The following is a 13,381-nucleotide window of genomic DNA, read 5'->3' as shown; positions in this document are numbered from 1 at the left end:
CCTGCCCCAGTGGCCCTGCAACCTCCAGCAAGTGACCTCTCCAGCAGGACCCCTCCAGCCCTGCCTTGCCAGGAGGGGCTGGTGCTGGTCCAGCATAGCAGTGTGGGTGGACCAGCGGCTCCTGCCCGGCTCTGGCCTCAGTCTCCCCATCTGAGACAGTCACAGCACAAGGACAGAAGGAAGCCGTGGGCTCTGCCCGGCCACCGTGGGGATACAGAGCCATGGCATCCCCTCTCCCAGAAGCTTCAATGCTCTCAGTTGCCCACAGAATCAAATCCACCACTGTGCCCACTGGGGCTGCTGAGAGCGGTGTGGTGGTGCCCACTCACCCTCCCCCAGGGCGCAATCCAGGGGCCTCTGTCCCCTCCAGGCCTTTCCCATGCACCCAGCCCAAGTCCACCGACCAACCCCCGGTGCAGGGTACACACGGAGGCCAGCACCACGTGAGCAGGACTCCGCCCCTCCCGGGCACAAAACCGGCCTTGGGTGCTCCCGCCCCCCACCCCACAGGCAGGAGTGCCAGCCCCACCTCCAGCCCCTGCAGCCTGAGACCGTGCCTCCTGGATGGCTCCGCCCCCGTGCCTCAGTTTCCCCCTCTATCTCCAGGCGGACGCGGGGCCTCTGCGCCCAGAGGCGCGCTCTCCTGGATCCCAGTGCTCTGGCGGAGGGGGGAAGGAGCCCGCCCCGCCCCCACCCCGCCCCCACCCCGCCCCCACCCGCCGCCTTTGCCCAAAAGCGGCCCCGAGCGGGCCTGACGTCAGGCCCTGGAGGGCGCGGTCCAGTCGGTCCGCACAGCCGAGCGCTCACGTACCAGCGGAGGCCGAGCCGCTCAGTCTCCAACCCGGGAAGGCGCGGTGAGTCCCCCGCGGGCAGGCGTCCTCGCTCCCCCGCGCCCCAGGCAGGAGGCTCCCGCAGAACCCTTGCTGCCCAGCCAAGGAGGCAGCCGGGGATGGCGGGAAACTGTCCGCAGACCCCGCAAGCCCAGAGCGCAGAGCCCTGCCGGGCAGGGTCCTTGCAGAGGGGAAACTGAGGCCTCCAGGGAGGGCAGGCAGGAGCTGGCCAGGCTGAGAGCGGGGTGCAGAGGACCCGGCTGCCCTGGGAACAGAGCAGAATTCTTCCCAGGCTGCTAGGTGCCTGACAGTCTCTGGATATCCTCCCTATGTCCATTTATTCATTCAGTGACACCCTCAGTATCTGCTGGGGACCCCAAAGTGGGACTCGGTCTCTCCACCTGTCAAGGCAGTGGGGTGGCCCCAGAGGCTGAGCCTACAAAGGGATCAGGGAATCCCAGAGGCAGTGAGCTAGCTTGAGGCCACAGCGACCACCACCCAGGGCTGGGGCAGGGCTGAGGTGGAGGGATTTGTGGGACAGTCTCCTGGGTCCCCCTGCAGAGTCAGCCCCACCATCCCACGGTTCAGGGCCTCAGCTCCCACTCTGGCCCTCCCCTTCCCTTTGAGGGATGGGGAAACTGAGGTCCAGGGAAGGCTCGGCAGCTCAGCTTCTAGCATGGACCTCAGAGCTGGCACTAACCAGCCTGCTGTCCCTGGAGCAGCTGCCCTGTGAGAAGTCAGCAGGAGCAGGGTCCCCAGGGGGGCAGGCGGGATGGGAACTGGACAGCAGCCAGGGTGCCTGGCGGGGCAGACATGGAGCAGCTGGGCCGCTTGTGGCAGGACTGGGACCGAAGGCTGGTGGTGGCAGTGCACAGCCCAGGGCAGGAGGCTGGACCTGCCCACTTGTCCCCACCTTCTGTCCTTGATACTGGGTCATCTAGGGGCTCTCTTCGCCTCTCCTCTCCCATCTCTGTGCCATGGGCAAGTAACTACCCATCTCTGTGCCTTGCCAAGCAGGACCTCAGCAAAGGCAGGGGCTGTGACCTTGCTCCACGGGGAGCCTGGGGACCCCTTCTGTCTTGGGTAACCAAGGGGGAGGTGGTGTCTGTCTGTCCCGAGGCCAGTGTCATTTCTAAATCACACTTGTTGGTTCAGCAGCTCCCCTGCTGCAGCCCGGTGGGCCAGCTCAGGTGTGTGGGATTCAGGAGCTCAGGGAGGACCCCAGGAGGTGGCAAGGGCCTGAAGGGTGCCCAGTGCAGCTCCCCTCACCCTAAGGCCTCCTACAGGTCCGAGCTCAGAAGCCAGCTCCCACCTCTGCCCTCCCCTGGAGCGCTGTGCTCTCAGGCCCTCCTCAGCTGTCCTGCCTTAATGGCCACTTCCCGGCCCTGTCCCCCTGTCCTCCGCCGTGTGCTCTGTCAGGAGGGGCTGGGTGTGCCTGGGGCTTCTTCATGCTCACAGTGCTGAGGTTCAAGCCCGGGTCTATGTCTCCCAAACACACCGTCCTAGCTGTCCCCTGTCCCAGCCAGCGTCTGCCCATCCCCTCTGCACAGCAGGGCATAGTGAACCCAAATCAGGCAGAGCCGAGCTGAGCACCAGCAGAAGCCCACACCCAGCCCCTACCTTGGCTGGGTGACCCTGAACACAGGACTTGACCCCTCCCTACCTCCGTTTCTGCATAGCCAAGATGGGACCAGCCACATCCACTTGAGGACATCATAGGAGGCATCAGTGGGACCCTAGAAGGGATCATATCAGCCCCACATGTTGTGGGGTTAGATACCCCGGGAGAGTGTCCAGGGCACCAGGAGGTTAGAGTTCAGGGAGGGCTGTGTCAGTGCCAGGAGCCTGTACCAGGTAACCCAGGCGGAGGGGACAGCAGTGTAAAGGCCAAGAGTGCCAGGCTCAGGGTCATCAGGCAGAAGAGGTGGGCAGAGGCCAAGCTGGCGCACACCATGGATTGCCTGTCCCCCAGAGAGAAAGGGTCAGTGAGATGGGGGTGTCTGGCTGCTGCAGCCACCGCTGTCCAGGCTAGAGGTGAACAATGAACCAGGTAACAGGCAGGCACTGGCTGGGGACCTGTAGGACTGCAGATGGACGGTGCCCCGCCCCCCAGAATATGAGGGAGTCCATCAGAGACACAGTCCCAGAGGAAGGGGCTCTCCTGCTGGTGGCCCTCGAAGCAGTCGGGCAGGATGGGACCAGGGGCCCTCTCTGCCGAGTGGTGCCCTCCGATCTGGGATGGGGAAGCCCTGGCCAAGCCAACTGAGACCATCTGGGTGACTGGGGTCATATGGTCCATTTTGGAGGACTCGATGGGGCCTGGCTGCCCCTTAGTAGAACAAACAGAAGCTCAGACCCGTGAAAATGGTGGACGATGGTTCTGCAGCACACGGTCCCTGATAACGGCTATTCTGGCCATGGAAGACCATGAGTGTCACTCATGGGGGGGGGCAGGCTAAAGCCCACACAGACAAGAGCATCCACAGGGACACTCCTGGCCCAGAGGCGCCATGTGCAGATCACTGCTGTCCGTGTCTGGTCCTGCCCGATCTGGGTCTGGTCCCCAGGTCCACCAGTGCCATGCTGGGTGACCCTGGGCATGCTGCGGCCTTCTCTGGGGCTCCTTCCTCCTAGTGGAGCTTGGACACTTGGTGGGAAGGTTCCGCACCCATTCTCCACGCCTGCCCTCCCTGCCCTGGCTCACGAGCTGCAGGCCACACGCAGACTCCGGGGCCCAGGCCACCTCTTTACCCAGCCCCACCTGCAGCAGGCAGAGGAGGGACAGCTGGACCCGAGAGGGGCCTAGAGAGCACTCAGGACCTGCCCTCCCTACCCAGCAAGGAGGCAGCTACAGAGATACTCCCCCCCATGCCCAGGCGGCGTCCAGCAGGAGCCCTGGCCTTGCCCGCCCTGCCCACAGCAGACGCGCAGCAGCTGGGAGGGGCAGTGGGGCGGCAACCATGCCCCTTCGGGTGTGGGGCTTTGTCGTGGCCACCAGGCTGGATGGGGTGGGCCCCAGGGGAGAGGACAGGATCAGATGACTTGGTGGGAAGGTTCCCCTCTCTGGGAGATCCCCAGAGTCACAGGCTCCGAGAAGTGCCGGGTGGTCCCACTCTCCCACCTGTGGGCGGCGGGCCTCTAGCGCCCTTTCTGGAATTAAGCCTTCCTCCCAGGTAGGGTGTCCACAGGTGCGTCCCCCGACATCCAGCACCTCCAGTCACTGCCAGGTTTCCTGGATGCACTCGACAAACAGGGTCCCCAGAGTCACGGGTGAGGGAACTGAGGCTCCCAGGGGTGGAGTACCTGGCCCAGGCCTCACAGGTGGAGGTCACCACGCAGCAGTGGGAGCTGGGAGCTGACGCTAGCAGGACCCAGTGGTCAGCGACTGCCGTGGGCTTCCTAGAGGAGGTGTCAGCCTTTCTGGGCTGGGGGGTGGTAAGGCGGAGCCAAACCAGACCCCCCTCTGCCCCTTTGGTGGGCACAGCCAGCCTGAGGAAAGGCACTGAATGCCACAGTGGGCACGGCCCACCCTGCCGTCCTCCGTGGGGCTGGCTCAGAAAGATCACAGACCCGCCCTGGGCTGCTCACCCCAAGATGCCACGGTGTGATGGCAGGGTGGCACACAGCAGTGCAGGGGACCACTCCGGTGGAGGAGCGCAGGAAGAGGCGCCTGGGGCCCAGAGAGGAGCCAGGAGGAGAGCTGGGAGCGAGTCCTAACAGTGGTCACCGAGTGTGTCCAGGTGCAGGGAGGGAGCAGAGGCCTGGAGGGGCAGGGCGTGCAGAATGTGGGCCCACTGTGGCTCCCTCAGGCAGGGTGCCCTGACTGCCCTGAGGGCCCTGGCCCCGGAGGCCTGCCAGGCTGCCAGGGCAGTTAGCAGCACCAGGAGCCCAGGAGGAGGGCGGCAAGGTCACTCTGGGAGAAGCCACCCTCCTGCTAGCAGGTCAAGTCCAGGCCCTGCTGAGGAGGGGAGCAGGACATGCCCCCTGGGCCCTGCATCCCATCAGGTGGAGCTCATCTCCTCATTACCTCGCTTCCCTATTTTGAGCACCTACTACGTGCCCAGTGTCACATTGGTGCAATGACCCCCACTTTACAGATGAGGAAACAGAGGCTCAGAGACTCTAAGGAAGGACACATCGTTTTCAGAGAGGGACCCAGGCATGGATGGGGCAGTCTGAGCTCGAGCTGGACTCTAGTTCCTTGGTGTCTAATCTCACTCACATACTGAGCCCTGATCCTGGTCGCAGGCAGATCCCCAACCCCAGTAACAGAACCTGGAGGCCCAGCCTCTGAGCTTGGCCTCCTGGCAGCTGGGAGAGCCAGAGGTCTTCAGGAAGGCCCCAGAGGCAGGGTTAGGAGTGGCATTAAGGGTCGCGGTGTCCCCTGGCTCTTCTCCCATCTGACTCTGACCACAGGGGGCTGTTCTTCTGTCCACCCCAGGGAAGTGTCCAGGTGTGGGCAGGCCAAGCAGGCTGGGACCAGTGCTATGTGAAGTCTCGCAGCCCTGGCGCAGGCCCCAGGCCCAGAGCCCCAGCTCCAGGCCCCGCACTGCAAGCACATGACATCAGCCCTGCCCACTGGGCTCCGACCAGCTCCTCCAGGCCCTGAAGGCTGCTCAGCCATGGACAGTCCCAAAGCACCCTCCAGGAAGGGACAGGCGAAGGATCATCTCCCCCAGGCCCTCTGCTTCCCCCTCTGCCTGGGCAGGTGGGCCAAGGCCAACCGACCCCGGAGGGCCTAGACTTTCTTCCTCTGAAGTGTTCACTGGCCACCTTCACGGCAAACAGGGACTGGAGCACACATTTGAGTTCCTCGTCCTCCAGGACAAAAAGGGTTGTGAGCAATGTGCAGAGAGTGGCCATTTAATCAGTCACTGTGGAAAGGGAGGCCGAGGACAGGAGAGGTGCCAGACTCAGCAGAGAGAAGAGGGGAGGGCAGGATGGGAGCAGGCTGTGGCCAGGACCAGGGCTGAGTGTGGCTGGCATTAAGGCTCCGAGTGTGATGTGGACCAAGTGTAAGAGTGCAACAGGGACTGGGCCAGCGTGAGACCTGTCCTGGGCTGGAGTATGACAGGGACGAGGCTCCTTCTGTTACTGGGATTGGGGATCTGCATGTGACCAGGATCAGGACTCAGTATGTGACTGAGATCAGGGGTTAGAATGTGACCTGGATCAGGTCTCAGGCCATGACGAGGACCAAGGCTCAATGCGTTACTGGGACTGAGGATAAGTGTGTGACCAGGATCAGGGTTCAGTACATCAGGCCTCAGAGTGGCCGTATCAAGATTCATCACGTTGCTGGGATCGTGGCTCAGTGCAGCCAGTTTTAGAACTGTTGTGTGACCAAGGTCAGGGCTCAGCTCTGTGTGAGATCAGGGATCAGACTTCAGGGTTGAGAATCCCTCTCTCCTCACCTGGCCTCTGGGGTGTTCCGAAGGTCCCATCCACCGCCAGACTCTGGAGACCCCAGAGTTCCCACTGCCCTGGTCCCTGTCCCCAGCACCACAGTGGCTGGTGAGTACGCAAGGCTGGCCCTGGGGAGATTCCCGGGAGGGCAGGACCCTGTGGTCAGCGACATCCTGGGACCAGCTCCCAGAGGGACATTTGGTTATGTGTGTTATTTGTCTTTGGTTGTGACGCGGAGACAGGCCAGTGCAAAGTGGAAAGCCACTGTGCAACACTGTCCCCTTGCTGACACTGGTGACGCCTCAGGTCCTGCCTCCAAGATGACGTCCCTCTCCTTCCTGAAGACCTCTGGCTCTCCCTGCTGCCAGGAGGCCAAGCCCAGGGCTGGGCTTCCAGGTTCTGAGCCCCCATGGCCCCTCATGCCCTCAGAGCCCCGCCCTGGCCCCCTGGCCCTCGGAGTCCCCCAGGGCTGGAGGAAGACCCATCCACTCATCCCCATCAGGGATGGCCTGCCTGTGAGGGGTGACAGAGAGCCCACCCAGAGGACACTATGACCTGGCCCCTGGGGGGTGCAGAGGGCAGGCACAGGCCTGGGCTTCACTTAGCTTTCCCTAGCAGCCTGGGGTGGCAGATGTCCAGGGCAGGGCTCCCAGAGGCAGAGAGCATGCTGGGTGACCTCAGGCAGGTGCCGACCTCTCTGAGCTAAGGATGGAGCTGGGGCTACCTGCCTGCCAGACCTGACCCTGGGGAAGCCAGTGTCCCTTCACTGCACCCACCCCTGCTAGGCTGGGCACAGTCCCCTGTCCCCTGGGACGTAGGACTCAGTGTTCCCCCTTCAGCAGGATGGAATGGCCGAGGGAGCCTGCTGCCCAAGGCCACACAGCCAGTCTCTGGGAGTGGCAGTGCCCAGGCTATTTACAGCAGATGGCCCCTAGGAGGAATCGGGAAGAGTCTTCCTGACCCCGCAGGGGGACCCTGTGCACCAAGAATGTCTGGGTGCCCACCCCGCCTCCCTGCCTCTCCCCAGAGGCTTCTCCTCTCTCCTGAAAAAGACAGAAATGTCCTTATTTGGAGGGTCAGCCCAGCCTGGGGTGGGGGCAGGATCCTGTTAACCCTTCCTTTATAAATAAAGGGATAAATCAGGGCCAGTTAAACACTGCTCGCAGGAACGTAAACAGAGTGGGCGGCTCCGGCCCAGCCCCTGCCCACCCTCCCCTGCGCAGAGCACAGTGTGCCTGAGACCCACACCCTCCCGGTGGCTGCTGGGACCTGGCTCCAGGCTCCACCCCAGCGAGCAGCCTGGTGGTCAGGGTAAGTGTGTCCTGCTCTCAGGGCCCGTAGAGGACAGCAGCCCAGCTGCTCTGCTGAGCACCCATTCCCTTTGGGAAAGGACCAGGGTGTTGACCTGGAGCTGACCTGGTGGAGGTGGGGACAAACAGGTGGCTGGAGGATGGTGGGTGTGGGGTCAGGGGCGGGGGAGCAGCTCATGGCCCTCCCCCTGGGCAGGGCTCTGTCCCAGCAGAACAAGTTTATCAGCCACCACCTGTGCTAGGGGCCGCTGTGCCCTTGATCCAGATCAGTTCAGTTAATCCTCCCAGCAGCAGCTAAATTCCAATACAGTAGATTAGGAAATAAGGCACAGGGTGGTTCAGTGACTTGCCTGAGGATGCACAGCAGGTAAGTAGAAGAACCAGAATGGAACCAGGCCCTGAAGCCACATTTTGAGCCCCATGATCTTACCTTTGTTTTCCCCCTCCAACCTGAACTCAGTCCTGTGGGGAATGTGTCTGTGCCTAGTGAGGACAGTCCCCAAAACCTTAGCATTTTGCTGAAGCTCCACACTGCAAGCGTCAGGTGCGAGTGGTGCGGAGAGAGCAGGGTCTCAGGCGGGGCCAGGCAAGGGTGTGGGGAGGGGACAGAGTGGACAGACCAAGCAAGGGCCAGCCTCTAACAGAGCTGGCTGCCAGGCTGGTGCTGCAGGTAACCCCTTCTCCTTCTTCCAGGGCCACCGCCATGCCCTCTGCGCCTGCAGCAGTGCCCTGGGCCTTGGCAGCCCCCAACGCCACGGTGTCGGCCAACAGCAGTGTGCCGGAGACCTCCCTCTTCCACCTGTTCGCCCTGCTGGACGAGGAGCTGCACTCGGCCTTCCCAGGCCTCTGGCTGGCGCTGATGGTGGTGCACGGGGTCATCTTCCTGGCCGGGCTGGTGCTCAACGGGCTGGCCTTGTACGTCTTCTGCTGCCGCACCAGGGCCAAGACGCCGTCGGTCATCTACACCATCAACCTGGTGGTGACCGACCTGCTGGTGGGCCTGTCCCTGCCCACCCGCTTCGCGGTCTTCTACGGTGCGCGGGGCTGCCTGCGCTGCGCCTTCCCGCACGTCCTGGGCTACTTCCTCAACATGCACTGCTCCATCCTCTTCCTCACCTGCATCTGCGTGGACCGCTACCTGGCCATCGTGCAGCCGGAGGGCTCCCGCCGCTGGCGCCAGCCCGCCTGTGCCAGGGCTGTGTGCGCCTTCGTGTGGCTGGCCGCTGGCTCCGTGACCTTGTCGGTGCTGGGGGTGACGGCCGGCGGGCGGCCCTGCTGCCGCGTGTTCGCGCTGACCGTGCTGGAGTTCCTGCTGCCGCTGCTGGTCATCAGCGTGTTCACCGGCCGGATCGTGTGTGCACTGTCGCGGCCAGGCCTGCTGCGCCAGGGCCGACAGCGCCGCGTGCGGGCCATGCAGCTGCTGCTCACGGTGCTCGTCATCTTCCTCGTCTGCTTCACGCCCTTCCACGCCCGCCAGGTGGCTGTGGCGCTGTGGCCCAGCGTGCCGCACCACACCAGCCTGGTGGTCTACCACGTGGCCGTGACCCTCAGCAGCCTCAACAGCTGCATGGACCCCATTGTCTACTGCTTTGTCACCAGTGGCTTCCAGGCCACCGTCCGTGGCCTCTTCCACAGGCACGGAGCAGAGTGTGAGCCCAGCAGTGGCGACGCAGTCAGCATGCACAAGAGCTCCAAGGGCTCGGGCCCCCAGATCCTTCTCAGTGCTGGTCCTCGTGAGCTCACCCAGGCCCTCACCAATGGGCCTGAGCCTTAGGTCAGCAGCACTCTGCCAGGGGCCAAAGGTCAGGGCTTGGCCCGGTGGCCAGCCCAGACACCTGCTGGGCCAGGGCAGCAAACTGGTCTCGTTTGGATGGACTGCAGACGGGTACCAGGGCACTGCACTGAGATTCTAGGGCCACTGTGCTGCGGTTGATTAGCCATGTCTGCATGGGCTCCGGATGGGTGTGGTGGTCTGAGTGCCAGTTACTTGCCTTCCTGGGGTCTCCTGCACCCACTGAAAACCTAGGAGGGTAGGCGGGCTGCTGCTCACTGGGCCCCTTGTCTGCAGAAGGAGCTCCTCAGGAGAAGGAGCAGAGGTCACCTGGGTCTGTAGGCTCCCAGGAGGGTTAGAGAAGCAACCCAAAGAGACCTGCCCACACCCAGGTGGCAGCACAAGGACAAGGGAATGTGGGGACATAAATGCTGCACACTGGGCCAGGACAGGGGGTCACCTCTGTAAGGCCCCCACCTGAGGCCCCCTAAACTGTACAGAAGACAGCGTGACCCCCAAGGGCTTTGAGATCCCGTCTGCACCTGAGCCTGCGCAGGAGGGGCGTCTCTGTCCACCTCTTGTGCTGGAGGGAATGGTGTGCGGTGCCACCACAGCAAGGGCAGGAACAGAACCAGAGCCCAGAGCCCTGCTCCTCCCGTGGCACTGCTCAGAGCCTCCCAAGAAACAGACTCAGAAGGCCCTCCTTCCCCGGGAGGACAGCAGGCCTCAGGCCTCATCCCGTGGACCAACATGACCACTGGCACACAGGCCAGCCGGCTGGAGGCCACAGGGTGGGTCTCCCCTCCGGAGCTACAGAGGACAAGTCTGGCCGCCCTGGCCCAGCCCGCGGCTCCATGCCTTTGACCCAGGAGAAGCACTCTCTGGCTTGGATCTCTGATCAGCTCCGTGGACCCTGGAATCACCTCCCACATGCTTCTGCCCTTGCCTGAGCTCCCAGGGCCCTGACCAGGCCGTACGTGGGAAGGGGGTTGTGGAGGAGGACAGGCGCTCTGGGTGTCCCTGCCTGGGGACTTGCCAGGACCACTGAAGCAGGTGAGGTGGAATCAGGCCCAGGTCGGGCCCTTTCCTATGAGAACGTCCTCTGTGCTCAGGTGCCCTGTGGCCTGGGCAGCTGGGAGAGGGGTGGGGCAGGGGGGCAAAAGCCCCCACCTTGGCCCCGGGCCAAGTGTTGTTGCCACTGCAGGCCCTGGAGAGGGTGTGGACAGGAGCTAGGAATGAGGCTCAGTGGAACTGGTTTGCTGAGGCTGCAGAGGGAGTACCTGGAGCCGGGGGCCAGTGTGGTCCCCACGGAGCCCAGGGTTCTCTGGCTGCAGGACGTCATGGGCTGCTGGGTGGGGAGCACCCTAGCCTCTAGCTGGCAGGACCTGAGCCCTGGCACCAAAGGCGTGCCCAGCAGGGGGTGCTGTGACCTCACAGGGATGACTCCCTGGCCCCGAGCCCAAGAAGCAGTGGGCATCACTGTCCTTGTTGTCCTGGCCACCCTATCCCTGACCCTCACTGGAGCAGGCCCTTTGGCTGGGAACTGCCCCCACCCCAGCTCCCAGGGTGCTCAGAGCACCCACAGCTCACCAGGACCCAGAGTTCCAAAAGACAAGAGGGCCTGGCCCAGGTAGGAGGTGGCCAGCAGCCGGGAAAGACCTGAAGCCACCCTTCAGACCAGGAGACTCCACCGGGGCAGGGCAGTCCCCGCAGGCACACTCCCTGGGAGAAAAGCCTGGAGCAGGGCCCCTGGCTGGCACTCCCTGGGCCGCTCGGCTCACCCAGGACCCCTCTGTGCACAGTTGTTCAGGCCAGGGACCCTCGAGGGCTTTGGCTGCTCTTGCTCATCCCAGGGGTCCCCCCCCAAGCCCCAGCAGCTGCCCACCAGTTACCCCAAGCCCTGGCCAGGCCAGCTCCCCATGTGACCTGGGCCTTGACAGCCTCACCTCCCTTCCCCGCTGCCTTGCGCCGACCACCTCACTGGGCACGGCTGTGGGGAGGGATGCTCAGCAGGGGACAGCCTGGGCCAAAGCGGGTCCGAGCTGCCTCCTGGAGGCCAGTGAGGGGCAAGGACACACCAGAGCACCCGACTTCACATGTGGGCTGTGGTCCCCTCCTCTGCCAGCATTGGGCCCCCACCACCTTTCTCCACTCTGCCCTTTTCCCACCCCTCCAGGCCCCCACCTCGTTCCCTGTCTGGTTAGAGCTCTAGTTCACACTGGAGAGGGAAGGGGTGCCTAGTTCACACTGGAGAGGGAAGGGCTGACAGTCGCTGCCTGCCCTGCCTGGAGGAGGAGGGACTGCAATTTTTCAATCTCTTCCAGGAGGAGGGGTCCCTGAGACGGGGGAGCCAAGTGCCCCCTCTGAAATCTTACCCTGCAACCTGGATTCCCTCGGGCCTTGAAGGCTTCTCAAACTGCCAGGGCCTTCGGGGAGGAGGGCCACCTGTCCTCTGAGAACTCAGTCTGACGTGCATCTCGCAGAACCTGACAGGCAGGCCTGTGCCACTCCTCTCCCCCAGCCTGGCAGCCAGGACAGGGCCTGGCGTCCACCTGTGGCCTTGCCTGGTCCACAGTACCCTCCTGATGCTGCAGGTCAGGCCAGGCCTGCGGTTCCACAGGGCATGAGGCCCCTGCACCCCCACTCCCTACCTCTCCAGATTCCCCGGAGTGGTGGGTGTATTTATATCTGATGTCAACAAGCCCTTCACGAGGGGCCCTGGTGCTGAGCTAAGGCTGTTTATCCCCTAGTGCCCACGACTCGGCTCCCAGGCTGCCAGGCAGGGGTGTGGGGCGCCAAGCGCGGGGCTGAGTGTCCTGCTCCTCGTCCACCTGATGTCCTGTGAACCAGCAGAACGGTGGGCCCTCACCTCATCCTCAGTCCAGGGAGGGGACGCAAAGGTGGGCGGACGGCCAGACCGCCCACAGAGTCCCTCCAGACCACCAGAGCTGTGGTCTGGAGACGGGGGGCACCCGCCCAAGGCCCACTAGGTCCGTGAGCCCTCCCTCCTATGTCCCTGGGAGGCCAGGTTATCACCCCCTTCACAGATATGGCCCCGAGGCTGGGGGGGCTTGGAGGGCTCACTCCGTCCCCCGGGACCAACTTGCCAGCCTGCAGCCCCCTCTCTGGCCTCCGCCCAGGGCAGCACTGGGGTGGGAAGAGCAGGCCGCCCATCACTCTCCCTGTCTGGCATCCTCCAGGCCGGAGGCGTCTGGAGGTAAATATTAGGTCCTGTTTAGATTAAACGCCATTAATAGCAGGAAATGTCACCTCAGGCGCCCGCCCTGGCTTCCTGGAGGCCCGGAGGCCTGAGGCGGGGCCAGGGCTCTGTCTGAGCTGGACACCCAGAGAAGGTCTGGCTGCAAACTCTGGCCCCGTCCCTCCCATAGGGTCTCCTGCTCCTCCCTGTACTCAAGGACACTCCTGGGCTGTGTGTGCCAGGCTCCTCAGCCCCCCCACTCCCCTCCTGGGGTCAGGAGCTGGGATGAGGCCATGTGGCATGTGAAGAGAAGCCACCCTGCGGTCAGTCCTGCAGACGCCCACCCATCCTCTGGGTCTGTGCTCCTAGCTCACAGGAAACTGAGACTCAAAGACATGATAAGAGCTCTTCAAGGCTCCCCAGTGTCACTTAAGGGGACAGGCTAGCAGTCTGGCTCAGACCTGCGTGGCTCTAGGGTCAGGGCACACCTAACCCCCCCCCCCAGAAGCCACAGAAAGCTGTGGCCCCAGACTGTCAGCAGGGCCACCTGGCTTTGGAGGGGTATGCTCATGTGCAGGACGAGGAGGGGCAAGCCAGACTGGGAGGGCTCAGGGCTATCTGGTGTGGCCAGGCCCTGGCCAGCCCTTGGCACTGGGAGCCTGGAGCCTGGTGGTAGAGTTGGGCTCTGGTCCCACCACACAGCCATGTGGTCAAGTGCAGGGCAGGGCCCCTGGAGGGCCTCATGGAGGAGGGCCCTCTCTTTCTCCTGGCCCTCACTGCCCACTGGGCAGGGCGTCTTTCCTCCTGGGCCCAGCTCCCACCTAGCCGGGCCTCCCCTTGAGGCCGTGGTGCTGGGAGCGTCGGG

At 63.7% G+C, this 13,381-nt stretch overlaps 1 protein-coding gene across 3 annotated transcripts; it reads left to right on the top strand.

Moving 5' to 3' along the window:
* The first annotated feature begins 780 nt into the window (after positions 1-780).
* GPR20 (G protein-coupled receptor 20) lies at positions 781-11,968 on the top strand. 3 transcript variants are annotated; one of them, XR_014018851.1, is made up of 3 exons: positions 781-854; positions 8,240-10,370; positions 11,642-11,968. XR_014018851.1 is itself a non-coding variant. In XM_081266752.1 (2 exons), the coding sequence occupies exon 2, from the start codon at positions 8,250-8,252 to the stop codon at positions 9,318-9,320; it is 1,071 nt and encodes a 356-aa protein (XP_081122878.1). In that variant the 5' UTR covers positions 781-854; positions 8,240-8,249; the 3' UTR covers positions 9,321-11,968. The 3 variants fall into 3 exon arrangements, 2 of the variants coding, with proteins under 2 accessions (XP_081122878.1, XP_081122879.1); XM_081266752.1 differs by having other exon boundaries at positions 8,240-11,968; XM_081266753.1 differs by lacking the exon at positions 781-854 and adding an exon at positions 7,477-7,547 and having other exon boundaries at positions 8,240-11,968.
* Positions 11,969-13,381: the final 1,413 nt, after the last annotated feature.

Source organism: Spermophilus citellus (assembly GCF_964194105.1).
Source record: "Spermophilus citellus genome assembly, chromosome: 14".
NCBI classification, from domain to species: Eukaryota; Metazoa; Chordata; class Mammalia; order Rodentia; family Sciuridae; genus Spermophilus; species Spermophilus citellus.
The sequence above is the reverse complement of the archived record's forward strand: the minus strand, read 5'-3'. Positions and strand labels throughout refer to the sequence as shown.

Bases quoted from the DNA above. Each gene is read 5' to 3' on its own strand.
- GPR20 (XM_081266752.1), top strand. From the start codon at position 8,250: ATGCCCTCTGCGCCTGCAGCAGTGCCCTGGGCCTTGGCAGCCCCCAAC.